The sequence below is a fragment of the Bufo gargarizans genome, chromosome 6, assembly GCF_014858855.1.
Source record: "Bufo gargarizans isolate SCDJY-AF-19 chromosome 6, ASM1485885v1, whole genome shotgun sequence".
NCBI lineage: Eukaryota > Metazoa > Chordata > Amphibia > Anura > Bufonidae > Bufo > Bufo gargarizans.
The window spans coordinates 222,566,156-222,588,282 of NC_058085.1; the positions used below are offsets into that span (position 1 = coordinate 222,566,156).

General features: G+C 43.5%; 1 protein-coding gene across 2 annotated transcripts in view; it reads right to left on the reverse strand.

The window, feature by feature from the left end:
* TUBGCP2 (tubulin gamma complex associated protein 2) overlaps positions 1 to 22,127 on the reverse strand; it is a 453,055-nt gene that overhangs the window by 51,702 nt on the left and 379,226 nt on the right. For both annotated transcript variants that reach the window (XM_044296484.1, XM_044296483.1), the window contains exons 15-17: positions 4,982 to 5,125; positions 1,404 to 1,532; positions 1,168 to 1,331 (exon numbers count right to left, since the gene is read on the reverse strand). In XM_044296484.1, coding sequence (XP_044152419.1) covers positions 1,168 to 1,331; positions 1,404 to 1,532; positions 4,982 to 5,125 — 437 coding nt within the window. The remainder of the gene's footprint in view (positions 1 to 1,167; positions 1,332 to 1,403; positions 1,533 to 4,981; positions 5,126 to 22,127) is intronic.

The window sequence follows — 22,127 nt, forward strand, 5'->3', positions numbered from 1 at the left end:
CTTGTTTTCCAGTCTGCTACAAAGTTAAGTGCTGAACATTTATCTGTTATTTTCTGTTTGCTGGATCCCAGGTGACCTTGACTCCCTCAGTGTCTGGTGTAGGGAGCCGGTGGTCGTGTCCCCTCACTATTGTAGGGTGTTCAGGGGTTATATAGTCGAGGTACGTGGATATGCAACCTTCCACCTTTCGGATCTTTGCATAGGCTGAGCAGCCAGGGAAAGTGCTAGGTCTTGTGCAGGGGTCTCCCTTTTGGTTCCTTAGCTTTGGATCTACTCAGTCATATATGCATGTTGCTTTGTCTTGTTTCCTGTACACCGTCCGTGACATTGGCAGATTAGGTATTCAGCTTTATGTACTATGTGTGGACTTTTAGCAACTCTATCATGTACTATTAGTAACTAGAAAATTCCTTACCACAAAATTGGCACACTTACTGTGTAGAGTAAAATAATGTAACATTAATAATGAAGGTAGGTCCTGATATATATATATAACATGACTGCAACCTAAAAGAAGATCACACCGCTTGTCCATTTTATTTTTGTAGTCGTTAATTGTAACATCAGAGAAAACAAGAACAAAAAAAGATTATGTTACATTTTGTTAATTGTTCTTTTTTTGATTGTGTGTTTAGTGTTCCTTTAACAGTGCATGGTTGCCCATTCATTTGCATGGGCACTGTTTAATACATTTCTGTGGCAGAAAGTGTGTGAATGCCTGAGGAAGCTCCTGGCAACATCAGCTGATCATAGATGGATGCAATAGCATGGATAGGGTGTCTTATTTTTTTGGAAAGGGGTTTTCCAGTTATAACAATCATGTTAAACTGGGAAATAGGTCACAAAAAAGAAATGAGATGTAGTTACGGAGTGGATCCAGCACTGCCACTCTGGTTCTCCCAGCTGATATCTGTTTACTTATCTGAAGGAGTAATGTTACATGTTTTCAAGTAATGTCACCAATTTAGGTGGGTAAATAGAGCCTGGCCAGGAGGCCGAGCTCACTTCTTTACTGCATATTCTGTTCCTCAGTGTCATCTTGTTTCTTATTGAAACGAGACAATGCCTTTAATGTTGGAGGGGTAAAAATCATTTTCCCACAGCCTAATACCGACCATATGAGTAAACTATTGGACAGTTTTAAAAGATATTGACAATATATCTTACCTATATATGATATTAATCATGCTGTGTTCACAGTCATTGTTGCTGTACATACTCAACTTATCAAGAAGGTCCATGAGATGTGTAGAAAAATTGCTATCAAAATTATTGATGGTAGACTCCAAACCAGTTGAAGACTGAAATGCATCAACATGTTCTGCAAGAAACTAAAAACACAAAACAAAACTAAAATAAATGTATTTAGTCATTTCTAGGGGATCCATAAATGTACTATTTACCTTAGAGGTAAGCTTCTTTTTCTTAGCCTCTTCTGTTTTCTCACTTTGCATGGGGGGGCCCATCATTGTGCCATGCTCCAATGTCAGGCGCTCCATCTTTGTCTGCACCTGCATGCTCTGGGTAAACCTCTGACAATAAGGGAAATTTAACAATTAAACACACTAAAGTGGTGCATACAATTTCAATACAATACCATATATTGTTGTCTTCTTTAGAGCAATGTCTACTCTAGAACAAGAAAAAGCAAATTGATATATTTGTTGATGTTCAGTTGTGGGCTTCTCGCTGCACAATAAAAAATTAAATAAAAAAATTCTACAGCAGAAACGCCAGTGTGAAAGTAGCCTAAAGGGTTAAGGAGCAAGAAGAAACCAATGAGGATAAATATAACTGTAAAGAAAGCAATACATGACAAAAAGAAAGCATTTAAATCACTAAAACAGGAGGGTAGTGAGGAAGCACTGAAAAAAATAGAATATCTAAAAAAAAAAAAGCTGCCAAACTAGAGACTAAGATATTAACCCCTTAGTGACTACCCATACGTGTTTTTACTGACGTAAAAAAAGGGGGTTTTAGCTAAATGGCAGGCTTTAATCAATCATTACATGTACTTAAAATTGTGCATTAAAAACTATAACTTGTCCTGCAAAAAATAAGACCTCATACAAGTACATTTATGAAAAAACAAAAAAGTTCTAGCTCTTGGAATGCAATTTTTTTAAAATGTGCTTGGTCACTAAGGGGTTAATTGCTAAAGAGAGCAAAACTAACCCTAAAATGTTCTTCAATTATATAAATGGTAAAATGTATAAATCTGAAGGTGTCTGCCCTCTACAGAGAAATGAGGGGGAAGTTGCAGAGAGCGACGAGGAGAAAGTAAAGCTATTAAATATTTTTTCTCTCCACTGTATTCACTGAGGAAAATAAACTGGCAGATGAAATGCAGAATGTAAAAGTAAATTCCCCATTAAAAGTGCCCAGTCTGACCCAGGAAGAAGTACGAAAGTGACTTAAAAAGATTAAAATTGACAAATTGCCAGGACCAGATGGCATACACCCCCCATATCGTAAGAGAATTAAGTAATGTCATACCAAGATATTTACAGACTCTATATTGACAGGAAATGTTCCACAGGATTGGCGCATAGAAAATGTGGTGCCAATATTCAAAAAGGGTGCAAAAACAGCCCCCGGAAACTAAAGGCTGGTAAGTTTAACATCTGTTGTGGGTAATCTGTTTGAAGGTTTTCTAAGAGATGCTATCTTGGAGGATCTCAATGAAAATAAGCAAATAACACCATCGGTCATGCCAAACTAATTTAATCAGTTTCTATGAGGAGGTAAGTTCTAGACTTGACAGTGGTGAAACAATGGATGTCGTATATCTGGACTTCTCCAAAGCATTTGACTCTGTACCACTTTAAAGGTTAGTATATAAAATGAGAATGCTTGGACTGGAAGAAATGTATTTGGTAAGTAACTGGCTCAGTGATAGAAAACAGAGGGTGGTTATTAATGGTACACACTCAGATTGGGTCACTGTCACTAGTGGAGTACCTCAGGGGTCAGTATTGAGCCCTATTCTCTTCAATATATTTATTAATGATCTTGTAGAAGGCTTGCACAGTGAAATATAAATTTGTGCCGATGACACTAAACTATGTAAAGTAATTAACACTGAAGAGGACAATATACAGCTACAGATGGATATGGATAGATTAGAGGCTTGGGCAGATAAGTGGCAGATGAGGTTTAACACTGACAAATGTAAGGTGTTAAAATCACCCGTACATACTAAATGGTAAAACACTGGGTAACACTGACATGGAAAAGGAACTAGGAATTTTAGTGAACCGAAAACTAAGCAGTAAAAACCAGTGTCAGGCAGCTGCCGCCAAGGCCAATAAGATAATGGGTTGCACCAAAAGGGGCATAGATGCCTGTGATAAGAACATAGTCCTACCACTTTACAAATCACTAGTCAGACCACACATGGAGTACTGTGTACAGTTCTGGGCTCCTGTGAACAAGGCAGACATAGCAGAGCTGGAGAGGGTCCAGAGGAGGGCAACTAAAGTAATAACTGGAATGGGCAACTACAATACCCTGAAAGATTATCAATATTAGGGTTATTCATTTTAGAAAAAAGACGACTGAGGGGAGATCTAATCACTATGTATAAATGTATCAGGGGACAGTTCAGATCTCTCTCCCATCATCTATTTATCCCCAGGATTGTGATTGATGAAGGGGCATCCTCTGCGTCTGAAGGAAAGAAGGTTTGTATACAGACATAGAAAAGAATTCTTTATGGTAAAAGCAGTGAGACTATGGAACTCTCTGCCTGATGAGGTGGTGACGGTAAGTACAATAAAAGAATTCAAGAGGGGCTTGGATAAGTTTCTGGAGTGTAATAATATTACAGGCTATAGGTATTAGAGAGGGGTCGTTGATCTAGGGAGTTATTCTGATTGCCTGATTAGAGTCGGGAATTAATATTTTCAACCTTAAAGGGGTTATCCCATCATAATGATCACTGTTAAATCTGTTAATGATTTGACAGTGATCATTTTTGTAAATATACTTTATTAACAAATCCCCACCGATTAGGATAAAATTCATACCCACTTACCTGATTGTTGTGACTCGGTCTCCCCTGGTTACGACCACTGTTCTTCTTGAAAAGCCAGAAGGTCGCGCTTGCCCAGAAGACGACTCCTTTTCTCCCGGCCGGTCCGCTCGCTGTTCTGAACGCGCACGCTGCCGCGCATGCGCGACAGTGACTTCTTCCCGGCCAGAATAGTACAGAGCTGCGAACGCGCACGCCGGCTCTGTAAGAATAAGTCACCATTGCGCATGCGCAGCGGCGTGCGCATTCAGTCCAGCGCGCGGCAGGGCCGGGAGAAGACTTCAATCAAGATTAAGCCCGCCCCCAGCCAGAATCCAGGAAGTGAACGCGCGGTGGCAGCAGGTAAGTATAAAAACGCTAAGTGGGATAACCCCTTTAAGTGGGGAAAATTCACTTGTGCCTCATAATATTATTTTTTTTACTTCCTCTGGATCAACTTGCAGGATAACAGGCCTAACTGGATGGATAAATGTCTTTTTTTTGGCCTTATATACTGTAATCTTTTGCGGATTTAATTACTTATTCAGGCAGATGTCCTAAAACTGCAAGTAAATGCCTATAGGTGTACTTGTACATCAGTGTTGGCTTTTCTTCAAATCTACTACATTAGGGCATTAGTAATTTCAGGTTAACGACATTATATAAAGGTAAGCTAAAATTCACTTCTTATCCCATCAAACTTTCAGGCTGCTGCTCTGTCTTTCCTACAAGCTTCACATTGCAACGCTGCATGTTCAGACTGCCACATATAAGCACAAGCAGAATAGAAATTAAATTTCCTTTAGTGAAAGTAAAGTAAACATGCTCAATAAGTAGGGATCTGCAAGGTCTGCTTTACTTATTTTTGTTGACAGAACATAGATATTTCATCATAAACTAAATTTTCATTTTTCAATACAAACAAAAAAATACATTAACAAAAAAACTAAGCAGGCATGCAATACTTACCTGCATACAGTTTGTGAAGAGAACACAAACTGACATAAGCTTTGAGAAGATCTTCAGAAGCTCTGGATTGGTAAGCATGCAATCCTTCAAACAGTTGTCAAGGAAACTTGTGTGGTAAGCAAGTACCTCATCTATGTTAGAAGCCTGAGGGGAAAAAAAGGAAAAAAAAAATCAATTAAAACAAAACATTGTTAAACAAACATTCTGGACATGGCAGGTTTTCAGCGTAAGGACCAAGCGTAATTTTGAAATCTGACTTGTTACCTTATGAGATAATAACTAGGAATGCTGTTACTTATCCCACCAAGTCTGAGATTGTTTTTTCATGACACATTATACTGTACCTTATACTTGGTAAATTTGGTGTGATATGTCGAACCTTTATTTATAAAAAAAATAATACAAAAAATAAAAATTTACTGATAATTTTGAAAACATTTACATTTTTGAAATCTGAATTTCTCTTCTTTTAAGACAGATAGTGATACCTCACAAACAGTTATTAACATTCACCACATGCCTATTTAAGGGTACTTACACACTAGCGTTTTTCTTTTCCGGCGCTGAGTTCCGTCCTAGGGGCTCAAATCCGGAAAAGAACTGATCAGTTTTATTCTAATGCATTCTGAATGGAGAGTAATTCGTTCAGGATGCATCAGGATGTCTTCAGTTCAGTCTTTTTGACTGATCAGGCTTTTCAGAAAACCGTAGCATGTTATATTTTTACATCCGGCCAAAAATCCTGAACACTGACTGAACGCCTGATCAGGCCTTTTTCCCATTGACTTGCATTAACGCCGGATCCGGCGCCGTGTGTTCAGTCAAACCGGATACGTTTTTTGCATGCTAAACCCGAAAAAATTTCATAATGGCGGATCCGTTTTTTCCAATGCATTTTTTCATTTGGATCAAAATCCTGATCAGGATTCAAGTGTAATCCGTTTTCACACATTTTTCCGGAAAGTAGCCTTAAGTTGGCACAATTTTGCAAACGTCATTTTATTTTTTAGAATGTTTCCAAAGCCAAGTTTTTAAAAGACCAATGCAGTTTGTTAGTGACTTTAAGGGGATTACATAATAGAAACCACCCATAAATTACCCCATTTTAGAATTTTAAGTGCTCACTACACCCCATGAAAAATTCCTTGGGTGGTCTAGATTCCAAAATGGGGTCCCTTATTTCAAGCTAATGTTTAAGAAAGGGAACATTATTAGAGATCTTATATGGTTTGAGAAGTTGGCAGCTTCCCACTCCCTAGTCCCAAGGACTATATCTGTAATGGACTACGCTCTGCCCCCTCTGAAGGGTACTCTCTACTGTACATTACAGCATGAGAGAAAGATTCTTTGACACTTGCAGACTCAGAAATCACACAGATTTGTAAATTTTGCAGGGGACCCTCGAGTTGCATTTTACTGCAAGAGTCCGCCTACAAGCTGATTAGTAGGTGGTATAAGACCCCCTTAGTCTTGCATCGCATTAACCGTACTATACCGGCTTCTTGCTGGAGATGCACCAATGGCAAAGGTTCCTACCTCCATATATGGTGGGATTGCCCAGCGCTCAAACCTTTTTGGAATGTGGTGCGGTAAGTAATTTCTAAATTGTGCCCTACTGCCCCACCACTGACCCCCAACGTTATTTTCTTGAACCATATACTGACTTCTACAACTAAAAGCAATAAACTCCTGTAGCTGCAATTAGTTCTGCTAGCCAAGGCCATGATCACACTATTGGAGACAAACTACAGCCCCCTCTATTTCTCACTGGCTAGAGGGGGCTAGAGTCGGGAATGAATATTTTCAACCTTAAAGGTTGATAGCCCAAGTAGCAAGACTGGAGGAACTGTTATCTGGAGAGATATGAACATTCTAGATACAAGCTTACTTTGTCTCCTTGGATGTCATTCGCACAGGGTGCAGAGATTTTAGCATTCTTGTCCACTCAGGAGTAAGAGGAGCTCGAGCTCGCCCGACCTGGATGCCGGTCCTCAAACTGGGTCTGGGTTTGATATCCCCTCCTATGGCTTTGGTCCTCACACATTCCATCTCATTTAAATTAGGGGGCGGTGTGCCGGCACAGGACAGCGATACAGATGGCTGAGCTGTGGCAGGGCAGGGGAGAGGTGTGTCCCTCCCCTGTGTCTCTGATAGGCTGCCAAATGTCAGATGATGACAGGGCCGCAAGGAGTAATCTCCCAGGCCGGACCTTTACAGAACTCATTAGGAGAGTGACAGGTCAGACTTCTCCCCTGGGTCCTGGGCCCTGCCGTAAAGTGGAAGACCGTCAGTTACATTTTCATTTTCTATAAAAAAAGGCCCATTAAAATCTTCAGCACCAGGCCCATCATGCTCTTAATTCGGCCCTGCTCTTAATAAGCATGTTATACTATGTACCCTTGCAGAGTTTTAGGGATCGGTGTTCAATAATTTTTATTGAGTTTTAACAAAAGAGAATAGCACAATAGACAAAAGCACGAAGAGCGCAATTACAGCATCAAGTTAACACAATATAGTGCAAAAAATAGGCGTACATGGTGGAACATATACATCAGAGGCTGAGTACACATATATATATGGAATGTCAGAGACAATAATAGCTCCAGTACAATGCAACACTATCAAAGTAAAGAAACGGGTAGAGGTGTAGCATAACGACTGGATAACCACATAACCCATTGATTATGTATTCGTATTCTGGATCATACAGTTTCCGCAAAAGTCATTTCACAGTGCATATGTTCATTGACAGATTGCACCACCGAAGCTGCCTCCGGGGACTGTGCCAACTTCCACTGACAGACTTTAACATTTCTGGAAGCACTGAGTACATGTGCTACAATCTCCCTTACCTTAGGAAGAAAGTCCGCAAGTCCTATACTACCTAGGATTGACAGCTCAGGAGAGAGCTCTATTTGTGTAGCAGTCACTTCTCTGAAGAGGGATTCAACATCAGACCAAAAAGAGGTGATTGAGGGACATGCCCACCACATGTGCAAGGGGGTGCCCACTGCCCCGCAACCTCTCCAGCAGAAGGGGGAGTAACCCGGTACTAAGTGGGTCAATCTATTGGGCGTCAGGTACCAGCGTAACTGAATGCGCCTGGCCTGCTCAACGTGGTTAATACATCTGGTACACTTGAAGAACCAATGTAAAACTGCGTTCCATTGCCGTACAGAAAATACTTTCCCCAGTTCTAATTCCCAACGAAGGGCAAAGGGTTGCTCAACCATCAATTCCGCAGGAAGGATGGCAGCATAAAATGTGGAGATTTTGGGCCGAAGAGGGCAAGAATCCCTGATAAATAGCTGAAAGGAATTAGGGGTGGGCAGTTGGCGGGCAGACAATGAGTTTAAAAAATGTCGTATTTGTAAGAATTGATTTTGGGAGCGCGTATTTGGTGTGTAGAGTGGCAAATTCCACTAGAGTGCTCCTGGAGTACAAGCAATCTAGGTGTCTGATACCCCTAGCCCTCCACATTTCTAGGGACAGGTCAGGAATATGGTATTCCAGTGCAGGTAAAGGGACAGCAGTTAGAGGCACATAGAACAACTGGAAAGAATCTACAAGCTGCATCCAGATATACATCATAGCCCGAGTGGTTGTCGACATTGCAGCTAACGAGCATTCTAGATCGGTTATAGACAGAATTACATAATCTGCAATAAAAGCCTATGACATGCATGGAATTGCCATCTGAAATTCTCCGTATTTGAGGACAGGTGCGTATACGAGATGCTAGGGGTTCTATAACCAGAGAAAAAATGAGCGGGGACAGAGTGCAGGTCGGAGACTAAACCAGAAGCCAAGACTCTGGCAGAAGGTTTAGAGTATAATCCTAGTATCGCCTCACATATAGGACCGTGAAACCCAAATTTACCTAGAACCTGCTCCAGGAACCCCCAATGCACTCTGTCAAACGCTTTTTCAGCATCAAGGGAGAGAAACATTATGGGGCTCCTGGAACTGGTTCCATCTCGACACTGCCTCCCAGGGACAAAGCCTACCTGGTCCGGATATACTAAACAAGGGAGAAAAGTGTTAATACGCGATGCCAAGATTTTAGCAAAAAGCTTTAAATCTGCATTTAATAATGATATAGGTCGAAAATTCAACAGTTCATCAGGGGTCTTGCCTGGTTTTGGGATGGTTACCACTGTAGCGACTAAAATTTCTGGGGGTATGGCCCTAGGGGTAAAAAAGCTATTAAATAGTGAGGTCAGGTAAGGTACCAGCTACTGTTGAAAGGTCTTATAGTAATTAGAAATGAAGCCATCCGGACCAGGGGCCCCTACCCATTGGAGTATTGCGAATAGCGAGAAGAACTTCTTCACTAGTTATAGGCAAGTTCAGGGTCCAAAAAAGCCTTTATATTATCAGAGGTCTGTTGAGGGACAGTAGCGCCTTCTCCTAGTTATATAGACGCTTATAATATGCGGCAAACGAGTTAGCTATCTCTTGAGGGTGCGTATAAGTGACCTCTTCATAACGTAACTTGCCTATCTTGGACTCAACTACTCCGCAATGGTATATAAAACATCATCAATAGAACAGACTAATATAACAAATCTGCCTTGCAAATCTGATACACAGTGATGAACAGTGAATGCTACCGAGGCTTTGATCCCAATAAACGTGCCAGCTCTACGCCTTTTAACTGAGGGAGAAAAGAACATATGAGGAAAGAGCCTGTGAGCATATCTATGCTGATCCTTCTCCATCAAGTAAAACTCCTGTACTAGAACCACATCACAGCGAGGTTTTACAATATCTGACCAGAGTTGAGAGCGTCTGAAGGGAGAGTTCAGGCCCGTCACGTTGTTAGAGAAGATATTTAGCCTCATAGTACCTAATTATAGGATGCAGTGTTAAATGCAGACTGACATTTGCTGTACAGGTGTACAATAGTAGAGCCCCAAGACTATAAGTATTCCAAGCATAGTACGCCTTTAAACAGACAACAAAGAACAGGAGAATAAAAGTGCAACTTAAACATTTGCAAACGAAAGTGGGTGAATCCCGCATAGAACCTCGGTGTCCATTGCGGTTAACAAGGTGGTCTGCAGAGGTATTATAGCAGACCGCAGGGGGGGGGGGGGGGGGGGGGGGAGAAGTAAAAGTGCGGATGACAATCACTCATGCAAACCGCCTTCCCAGAACCCTAATGAATCAATAGGGACAGTGCATGAAAGATTGGAGTCGGAGTCTCCTTTCCATTTCTGCTGGAAATCCGGTAGTAGACCACACTTGTGCAGAGTGAGCATTGCTTCTTGAGGGGAGCTCCAGAGGTGTTGGGTGCCTTTGTGCAGCACTATTAACTTTACTGGGAAACCCCATCGATACCGAATCTACTGGTCTCGTAGGATTTTCGTTATTTGCGAGTACTCCCCCCTCTTAGCCATGGTGGCTACTGATAGATCAAGGTAGATTGTGATCCCTGCAAAGGACGGTGATGAAGCGGGGTTATGCCGCAGAGCCCTAAGGAACTGATCCTTGATCTTCCAAAAAACGGGTAGTGATGGGTCCAGATTTTTAGGTTTAGGAACCCGGTGAAAGCAATCTGCTTCTGAGACAACAGGTAGTGCTTCTTTGATCAGTCCCTTAAGAAGCGGGTCTAGTCCCTCAGGGCCAACTGTCTCCGAAACCCCCCTTTAGGGTCCATTCACACGTCCGTTGTTTCTTTCCTGATCTGTTCTGTTTTTTGCGAAACAGATCTGGACCCATTCATTTTCAATGGGTCCTGAAAAAAAAAAAAATCAGACATTGTGCTGGCCGATTTTTTTCAGGACCCATTGAAAATGAATGGCGTCCAGATCTGTTCCGCAAAAAACGGAACAGATCAGGAAAGAAACAACGGACGTGTGAATGGACCCCAAGTCTTACATTGTTTCGCCTCTTGTAGCTTTGCTCTCAGGGCTGTCACCTCCTCTAGTGCCTCATGCGCATCTATTAGTGTGTTATGCGAGGTGGTAAACTCGGCCATTTTTCCCTCCACATGCGCAGTGCTGTCTCCCAGGCTTTGGAGTTTGCGCCTTAACTCTTTCAGGGCACAGGAAATATCTTCCTTTATGGAGGAGAGTAGTGACTCCAGCATGGTTTGCATGGAGTCAGCGGTGAGTGGATTGGTAGGGGATAGAAGCTGGGGAGAGTCAGCAGGGCCTAAGGAAGCTCCTGAGGATGAGTACGGGGAAGAGGTTGCAGGAGAGGGCAGGGTCGGCGCACTTACTTGTGCCGGGGCGCATGGCGCCGTCAGGGAGAGGAATTCGGTGAGTTTCTTTGGCGCTTGTCGTTTCCTTAGTTTGCCCATGATAGCAGTGCTGCAGAGGGATTCTGTGTGCCACAAATGCCGTCCACATAATCGCTGTGGAAGCCAGTGTAGGGGTCTAGAAGCGGAGCTGCAGCTCTAAGCGTCCGGCGCCATTAGTGAGCAGGCCACGCCCCCAGAGTTTTAGGGATCGGAAACTGGAATCCTTTCAAATTCTCCCTGCCTTCTACTTCCCTGCTGTACTTGTGTTATGCCCTGCTCTGACTATGTGCGGAGGTCGGCCAGAATAGCAGCACGTGTTTAGTATTTTGTTTTGGAGCCGTGCTGGATCCGCCTCCCATCAGGTGCACTGGGTGGGGTCATTAGTTTAAATAGCACTCCATCCCAGTGCTCTAAGCAGGTTATAGAAATCATTCTGGCCTTGGAAGCAAGGCGGGAAGGTTGTCTGTTCCAGCTCAGAAAAGATAAGTGTGGTTTCGGTTTTTGTTGTTTGCCATCTTGGTTGTGTTGGTGTCATCTCTCCCATCCAGGTTCTGTGCGAGCAGGTTTTCACCATCTCAGGGAATCTAGGGTGTTTTAGCCCAGGCACTGGGACACATCATTCCTACCATCTAGGTCTGAATGTGGGCTGAGCAGAGCAGGGAGAGAAGTCAGGGATTTGCTAGGAGGTGACCCTTCCCCTGCTTCTCGCCTAGAGCCTGGTTTGCTGGTTTATCTGTATTTCTGATATCCCGTCTGGCGTGACAACTTGCTTTTGTTATTATTGTATGTGTAAAACTAATAAAACAGATTTGACACAAAATGGGGTCCCTTTTGGTTTTTCCCCCCATTATATGGGTACCTAAATGTGTCTTCAAATGCAAAATGGTGCCTGAAAATTATTTCAGTAAAATCTGTTCTACAAAAGCCATAAGGGGCTCCTTTTATTTTAAGCTATGCTGTGTGCCAAACAGTACTTTAACGTCATATATGGGGTGTTACCGTATTCAGAAGAAAAATTATAACAAATTGTGGGATGCATTTTTACGTTACCCCTTGTAAAAAATTTAACATTTAGGCCTAAAGTGACACTTTCTTATAAAATAAATAATGTTAAATTTTCATGGCCAAGTGTTTCTAAATTCTATGCAATATCTATTCATTATACCTCTTGAAAAATTCCTTGGTTGGTGTAATTCGCAAAATGAGGTCCCTTTGTGGGGGTTTCCACTGTAGGGGTACCTCAGGGTGTCTTCCAATGTGACATGATGCTTGAAAATTATTCCAGTGAAATTTGCCCTCCAAAAGCCATATGTTGTTCCTTCCCTTCTGAGCCCTGTCGTGTGCCTATACAGCAGTTTATGAAATGGGGTGTTTCTGTAAATTGCTGATTTAGGGTAATGCATATTGAGGATTTATTTGCTGTTAACCCTTGCTGTGTTATGGGGAAAATGGGTTAAAATAGAAAATAAAAAATAAAATAAAATAATTAAATTTTAAAACTTCACCTACATTTTCCTTTAATTCTTGTGGAACAATTAAACAGGTTAACAAAGTTAGAAAAATCAGTAATTTCAGGGGTATAGTTTCTAAAATAGGGTCATTTATGTGTGGTTTCTATTATGTAAGCCCCATAAAGTGACTTCATAATCGAATTGGTCCTTTAAATAGTAGGTTTTAGAAATTTTCATGAACATTTTAAAAATTGCTTATAATATTCTAAGCCTCCTAACGTGCTAAAAAATACAACTACATTTACAGAACAATGCCAATATAAAGTGGAGATATAGGGAATGTAAAGTAATAACTACTAGTATGACTGTCTTAAAAGCAGAAAAATGCTAACTTTTCCATAAATTTTGGATTTTTTTTAAATATACAACATATTAACTCAAATTTACCACTATCATAAAGCATAATGTGTCATGACAAAATAGTCTCAAAAGGGTTGGATAGGTAAAAGTATTCCAGAGTTATTACCACATAAAACAATACATGTCAGATATGTAAAAATTGGCATGGTCTTTAGAGGCGTTAATCCGTTTTTCCTTGAACAGCAAGGATTAACAGCAAAACAAACCTCAATATTTATTACCCCAATTCTGCAGTTTATATTAATACCCACATGTGTTCATAAACTGCTGTATGGGCACACCCCAGGGCTACAAAGGGAAGGCGTGCCACATGTTTTTGGGGGGGGGGGGGGGGTCAGATTTTGCTAGAATTGCTTTTGGAGAGACATTATCTCAATTTTGAAACTACACCACTCAAGGAATTCTGTGAGGGCGTAGTGAGCATTTTAACCAAACAGGTATTTCATACAGTTTAGAGACACTTGGTAGTGAAAATGAAAAACTTAATTTCTTCCAATAAAATGTTGCTTTATCCCAATTTATTTCATTTTCACAAAGGTTCCCCTCACAAAGCTCCCTAAAATCTGTTAAGCATTTTTCTTGAATATGGCAACACCCATTATGTAGCTCTAAACTGATGCATCGGAAAATCACAGGTTTCAGAAGGGAAAGAGGGCTGTTTGCCTTTTGGAGGGCAGATTTAGCTGAAATGGTTTTTAGGCTCCATGTCTCATTGGAAGAGATCCTGAGGTACCTCTACAATGGAAACCCACAAAAAGTGGGTCCTTTAAAGTAAACCCCTCAAGAAATATATTGAGCCGTGTAGTAAGCCCTTTGACCCTAGAGGCATTTATTAAAATTTAGAAACATTTAGCTGTGAAAATAAAAATGTAATTTTTTGCTAATAAAATGTTGTTTTAAGCTAGCTGCACACTAGCATTTACCGATCTGGCAGGCTGTTGCAGCAGAGAACCCTGCCGTAATGCTGTCTAGCCCGATTAACTATAATGGGGTTCGGCAGTGATCCGGCCGAAATCTGGCAAATATGCTTAGAAACGGCCGGACAAAAACCACTGCTGTAGAAGGCTGTGCTGGCAGTGTTAAACATTTTATTATTTTTTTCACAAGTGTTAAAAAGAGAAAAAAGTATTTTGTTCCTGAATATGAACACCCCTCCATATGTGGTCAGCACATGGCAGAGCTCAGGAAAGACGGAGCTCCATTTGACTTTTGGAGGGCAGATTTAGCTGGAAAGGTTCTCAAGTGCTACATCACATTTACCAGTACCGTGTAAAAACACAAAAAAGTTATCTCATTATGGAAACTAAATCCTTAAAGGAATTCAACTAGGGATATAATGATTGGCTTGACCCCATAGGTGCTTCATAGAATTTTTTAAGATTGGGACGGATGTCTTTTCTCAGCCATAGGGCTCATGCACACGGACGTATTTTTTCTTTCGGTGGATTGTTTACGGAACCATTCATTTCAATGGTCAGCAAAAAAAAAAACGGAAGGTACTACGCATGCTTTCTGTTTCCGTATTTCCGTTTTGCAAAAAAATAGAACACGTCCTATTATTGTCCGCATTATGGACTAGGATAGTACTGTTGTGATGAGAGCATTTTGATGCCACAGGTATTTAGCATTTCAGTGCTCAATATGATCTGCCTAGTTCATGCTTTCTGAGACTTACACCACACTACTTGAATTCACAGGTGGGTTCTACTGGGTATGGAAATGCCATACAGGCGCATCTCAATAAATTAGAATATCGGGGACTTCCGGGGATGTGGCATCCAGCAAGGTCATATTTAAGTACATCTCCCTGCCTGCTTGTGTAATCCAGCCTACATCGCCAACATCCCCCGATCTGCGGCCACCCTTTACAATCTATTGCACTGGGAAGCTTGTAAGAAGCACAGTGGACATCTTATTTTCCTCCTCAGAAGCTTGTGGTGCCAAAACAGGCACCCAAGAGGACCCGGGCCTACCATTTCTGAGAGGCTGCCATCTTACTTAGTGAGCCTGCCACAGATCTATATATATATGCCGCAAAACAAACCATTGTTCCTCCTCTGCGATAGCTGCTGCAGGACCCAGAGGTGTCTCTTGTGTGGAAGTGAAGCCCAGAACAGCGAGGAGGAAGAGGCCAACCCCACAGATAAGTGCTACATCAGGCCCCTGTCCTCTCTGGATTGAAGTACCAGGGGAGCAGGCTTAAAGCAAGGCACCCCTCCTGGAGACTTAGGGAGGAATCCTCGGTATTCCAGGGCCCCTGCTACAAGGCCGATTAATAAGGTTGTCCCTCTGCAAAGTGTATATGGGCATGCATGACCTGTGTCTCTATGCTACTATTTAGTGGCTCTGTGCTGCAATACTCCTGAAATACTGCCATTTCTTTTATCCAATCTTCTGCTCATGAGTGAATGTTACTGCTCTGCTGCCGTGCCTACACATATAAAACCCTCCCTCGCTCCATCACTCCTACTGAGATCTTAAGACTGGTCACCCACATGTAGCCTACTCTTCATGATATAATGCACTTATCACTAGGGGAGCACCCAGGAATTTTATCTAGGGGGAAGGGGGGTCCGAAAGGCAAAAAACATGTGGCATGTGTAGTGCGCTCTGCTAATTAAATTTTTCAAAGCCCTCTTTATATTGTATGTGTAGTGTGTTGCACTGATTCTTTTACTTGGCGATTCAAAAAGCCCTGTAGGAACAGAACAAATGTTTGGCCACGCCCATTATTAAAAGCCCCTCCTACATATAATAGGCCACTCCCAACAATCACTGTACAGCTGACATTCTATAGTTGAGGCCTGTCTCTACACATCATACGGAGAGGGGAGGCCTGTCCTGGCTGCACTGCCTGCTTCACATTATACACAATAAACAGCAGGCTACAGCCAGGAAGCTCCTCCGCTCTCCTCCCTCCCCAGATCCGCTCAAGGCCCGTGGTTCCCCCCTACCATCTGCCACCCGCCGGTGGCCTGCTGCCCCCCCTTGGCCGTCCTCACCCAGCTCTGAATCCTCTTTCTGCAGATGGCAGGGGGAGAAGCCGGAGCATCTCCTCTCCTGCATAGCGCCCCACACCTCTTACATCCAGTGATGTCACATTTGTTGTAGACGTTCTCTTTCTTTATCTTCTCCATTCAGACCAGACCACCATGATGATTTTTCAGCCATCTCCCGTTTCTGCAGAGATTGACAAACAGACATTAGTGTCCCACATTTCCATCATCTTCACATCTTCTGAACACCCTTTCCTGCCCCTTCAACAATTATTGGCACACAGTGCTCTAAAAAATAACTGTGCCCAGACACTAATAGTATAAAGATAATGTCCCCCAAAAATCATTGTGCTAAGCTGATACTGTGGCAGGGTGCCTTCCAAAGTAACAGGGCTCCCCAAACTAGAAATAATTCTCTGCCAGAGCACACTTAGTAGTAATAATGCCCCTATAGTGCCCATACTAGTAATCATGTTCCTCATAGGCCCCCCAGTAGTAGCAAAGCTCCGCATAATACCTCCTAGTACTAATAATTCTCCCTACAATATGACAGTACATGAAATACCCCTGCTTAGTGCCCACTGTTGAGCTAATGTCCCCACAATGTATTCAGTATAAAATACCCCTATATAGTGCCCCAGTAAATGCCCCCATAGTGTCCCCATAATATGGCAGTAAAAAATGCCCCTTCTAAGTGCCACCATATGCCCCAATAGTGCTCCCAAATAATGCCCCATAGTGCCTCACATAATGTGCCAGTAAAAAATGCCCCCTTAGTGCCACCAAATGCCATAGTGCCCCCATAATGTGTCAATAAGAATAAAGGCCGCTTTAGAGCCCCCACTTCCCCATAGTGCCCCCAAATAATGCCCCTAGATGCCCCATAGTGCCATTCTCCCCTATAGTGCCCCTATAATGTGTCAATAAAAAAAAAGCCCCTTTAGACCCCAAAGATGCCCCCATAGTGCTCCTCTCCCCCATAATGTGCGTGTAAAAAATGCCCTTTTGAAGTGCCACCATATGCCCCAATAGTGCCCCACTCCTCAGTAGTGCCGCTCTCCCCTATAGTGCCTCCCATAAAATGCCAGTAAAAAAATGCCCCCTTAGTGCCACCAGATGCCATAATGCCCCCCATGTGCCAATAAGAAAAAAAGGCCCTTTAGAACCCCCACTTCCCCATAGTGCCTCCAAATAATGCCCCCTAGTGCCATTCTCCCCTATAGTGCCCCCCCATAATGCAAAAAAAAAGCCCTCATAGTGCTCCTCTCCCCCATGGTGCCCACCAAATAATGCCCCTATAGTGCCACTAGATGCCCCATAGTGCCGTTCTTTCCTATAGTGCCCCCATAGTGTGTAAAAAAAAAGCACACCCCATGGTGCCCCCCATAATGTGCCAGTAAGAAGTGTCACCCCCAAAAAAATGGGGCTGTACAAATTGTCAGATGCCAGCTCCCCCCCCCCCCTTCCCCCGCCAAAAAAAACAAAACAACAACAGATACTTGCCTCCATCAGCAGCGATGTGATGCAGGCCTCTTCCGGCCTGTGTCCCTGCTGTGTGCTGCCCGGCTCAGGCGGCGTGATGATGACGTCATCGCACCGCCTGAGCCGGCCTCTAATAGGGTGCAGGCATTAGTGCCTGCAGCCCATCAGAAGAACAGGGGAGGGACACACCTCTCCCTCCCCTGCCGCAGCACAGCACAGCCATCTGTATCGCTGTCTTGAGGACGGCGATACAGATGGATATGGAGATGAGTGCTACCACAATGGAAGCGCTCATCTCCTACTTCACCCCCGGTGCCCCCCACCGCTTCTGGAATTACATCCAGGGCCACACCGCCTGTGGTGATCGGCAGTGCGGCCCTGAAGGGAAAAAAAAAAATGTATTGTCGGTTATTCTAGGGGGGGGGGGGGGGGGGGATCCAGTCCCGCTGGACCACCCCTGTAGGTGCGCCACTGCTCATCACTTACAGACTCTCCTCCCTACCTATTCAACTCTGCTCCCAGAGGATTATCTATGCCCTAAGGGGTCATGCACACATATTTCACTACCTCTCAACCCAAAAAGTCATCTCGCAGTCTCAGACTACAAAAGGCAATTTCAGCCCCCTACCCCCCTTCTACACCCTCAATGATGTTGAGGTCTACAGCAAAGATTTAAACATAATACTGCAATTGCGGGGTGTAACACTTTACACAATTCTTCTTTGCTGACTGCGGCATATGGGAGGTTCGCACTCCCTCTCCTGATCCATCAGGCACCCTTTCAAAGGCTTGCTGGGTCTCATATTCAAACAATCAGTGTATTACACTGTGTAATACACTGATAGTCAATGTAGTACAATACAGATGTATTGTACTGCATTGAAACAGGGATCAGACCCTGAAATGTTGAAGTCCCATAGTAGGAGAAAAGTGTTTTTAACCATAAAAAAAAAAAATCTAAGTTTCAAGTAAAAAAAATATCCCCCCTTCCCATAAAGAAACAAATAAAATAAAACAATAGAACAAAGAAACAAAACAAAAAAAAAAGACATATTAGGTATCGCCAGGTCCATAACGACCAGCTCTATAAAGATATCACATGATCCACAGCATCAGGTAAAAAATTACTGAGCTAAAAGCCAAAGTCACACGTCAAATAAAAAAAAAAACGGCCTGGTCCTTAAGGTGAAAAATGGCAAGGTCTTTAAGGGGTTAACTCAACTAAACAAACACTGGATGCCTTTATACAAGACCAGGCATCTTGGTTAATTAGGATGGACCAGAGGATACTTCCGCCAAGCAGATAAATCTGGCAGACTTGTTTTCCACTTGACCAACCCACAGACTAAATACTCCCTAATTACTATCTATATTTGGTTATATAGACCATTCCAATTTTCCCTGTATTCTAGGTAAAGCAAATTTCTTCACATGATAGCAGCTTTGGGGGTTAAATCCATTCTACACAGCTAGGTATACCTAAATCCACCCCATTTAGGTTATTTTTGAACAAACTCGTTTATTATGAAGATGGATTGAGCAGAGACAGCCTCCAAGAAAGAACAATACACAGAACACTTCTTTGAAGTGTGGGAAAGTTTCATTACTTTTCCCTCCCTGTATACAAACCGACATAAAATAATATTTCCAACTTACAACTTGATTCCAAACACATCTCCTACAAGGTGACCATCCACCCCTTAAGCCTGATAGCCTTATAACTATTGTTTTTAGACGCCGTCAGACTTTATTTCCATGGTTAGGACCACCCTGCAATCCATCAGCAGTGACCGTGCTTGCATACTATAAAAAAAAGCACCAGCTTATGTGCACTCCCACGGTCCCGGTCACCAGAGAGGCCGACATTTTTTCCTATAGTGTGCAAGCATAAGCACCACAGATTGATTGCAGGGTGGTCGAAACCATGGAAACCAGCAGTGTGTAATTTGATGAAAAATGAATCCAGCCAGCAAAGGAAGCAATATGGACAACCACAATACATTAGTAAGCGGCTTGTATTAACTTTCTCTACATGATAAATACCACTTGCTGAAGTGACAAAAAACCCTTTAATTTATTTCAATAATTTATTTCAAAAAGTGAAACTCATTATGTAGATTCGTTACACACAGAGTGATCTATTTCAAGCACTTAGATTTTTTTTATGTTGATGATTATAGCTTACAGCTAGTGAAACCCCAAAAGTTAGTATCTCAGAAAACTAGATAATAGAAGACCAAAAAAATTATAATAATTTTAATACAGAAATGTTGGCTTACTGAAAAGTATATACAGTATATCCTTTTAGGCTCCCTTTGCATGAATTACAGCATCAATGCACCGTGGCCTGGAGGCGAACAGCCTGTGACACTGCTGAGGTGTTACAGAAGCCCAGGTTGCTTTGATAGCAGCCTTCAGCTTGCCTGCATTGTTGGGTCTGGTGTCTCATCTTCCTCTTGACAATACCCCATAGATTCTCTGACCAATCAAACACAGTGATACCGTGGTCAGGCATTGGAACATGAAAAGGAGATTTTTTGTGAAACTCACCTGTAAAATCTTTTTCTCGTCTTTTCCATTGGGGGACACAGACCATGGGTATAGATTAGAGGTATAAGTAGGAGGGACACTATGCAAATACAAAAGAGCTCCTCCTCCTCGGGCTATACTCCCCGACTCCACCAGGAGGAACTCAGGCGTTGCACAAGCAGTAGGAGAAGGAGCAAGAAAAAATTATGGAAACCATCGGACCAAGCCATAAGGTCCAACCATAAACAGAAACTGAACTGAAGACCCCTCCTGCAACAGGCAGAATGGGTGGGAGTTGTGTCCCCCAATGGAAAATACGAGAAAAAGATTTTACAGGTGAGTTTCACAAAAAATCTCCTTTTCTCGTACTTTTTTCCATGGGGGACACAGACCATGGGACGTCCTAAAGCAGTTCATGGGGTGGGAAAAAATATCAGCACCGCAAGGAGGAACGTCCAACGGTCAAACAGGAACCACAGCCTGCAAGACCTTGTGGCCAAAGACAGCATCAGCCAAAGCCAGAGAATGCAACTGGTAAAAGTTTGTAAAGGTATGTAAGGACGACCAGGTGGCCGCCTTACACAGCTGAGACGCAGAGGCACGATTGCGTCTTGCCCAGGAAGCGGTAATCCTAGCCGGAGGAACTCTACCACGAGCGCGATAAGCTGCGGAAATAGCCGAGCGGATCCACAGTGACCTTGGAGGCCGCCAGAACCTTGCTTTGCCCCTCGGGAATCACAAATAGGGAATCTGAACGGCGGACGGAAGCAGTAGCCGCGAGATACACCTTCAGGGCCCACACGACATCCAGGGAATGCAGAGTGCGTTCCTTGGGGTAAGCCGGAGAAGGGCAAAAGGAAGGCAGGACAAGATCCTCATTAAGGTGGAAGGGAGAGACCACCTTGGGCAAAAAGGAGGGGACCGGACGGAGCACAACCTTATCCTGGTGGAAAACCAGAAAAGGCTCCAGACAGGAAAGAGTGGCCAGCTCCAACACCCGTCTGATGGAAGTTATGGCTACACGGAAGACCACTTTCCAGGTGAGAACAGTCAGAGAGACCTCCCTCAAAGGCTCGAAGGGGGTCGACTGCAAATCGCGCAGGACCAAATTGAGATCCCAAGGAGACAAAGGGGGAACATACGGAGGAACCCAATGTGCCACCCCCTGAAGAAAGGTCTTCACAGGACCGATAAGAGCAAGGGACCTCTGAAAAAAGACGGCCAGCGCCGAAACCTGACCTTTCAGGGAACTAAGCGACAGTCCCTTCTCAAGCCCGGACTGAAGCAAAGACAGCACCATCGGGATGGAAAAGCAAAGGGGAGGAAACCCCGAACTCTCACAAAAGGACAGGAAGGCCTTCCAGGTTCGATAGTAAATCCGGGAGGAAGAAGACTTCCTCGCTCTGATCATGGTCCTAATCACTGAATCAGAGAACCTCCTCTTCTTCAGGATGGCAGTTTCAACAGCCACGCCGTTAAACGAAGAGACCGTAAATTCTGGTGGAAGAGTGGGCCCTGAGACAGTAGGTCCTGTCTGTCGGGAAGAGGCCGTGGGGCGTCCGCCAGCATCTGAGCCACGTCCAAAAACCACGCGCGGCGAGGCCATTCTGGGGTGATGAGACCGGTCGGGGTCCCTTCCGCCTCGATCCTGCGTAGAACCTTTGGTAGGAGAGGAAATGGAGGGAAGACATAGAGGAGGCTGAAGTCTCCTGCCACGTAGACACCAGCGCGTCCACTCCGTACGCCTTCGGATCTCAGGCGCGAGCCAGGAACACTGGGAGCTTGTTGTTGAGCCTGGACGTCCACATTCGGACGGCCCCATCTGTGGCAGATTTCTTCAAACACTTCTGGATGCAGAGACCACTCGGCTGGATCCACCTTGTTGCAGCTTAGAAAGTCTGCTGTCCAGTTGTCCACTCCTGGAATATAAACTGCTGACAACACCAGAATTCTCGTCACCTCCTGCATCACAATTCTCGCTGCGGGTCCAGCCCTGATGGTTGATGTAGGCCACGGCCGTG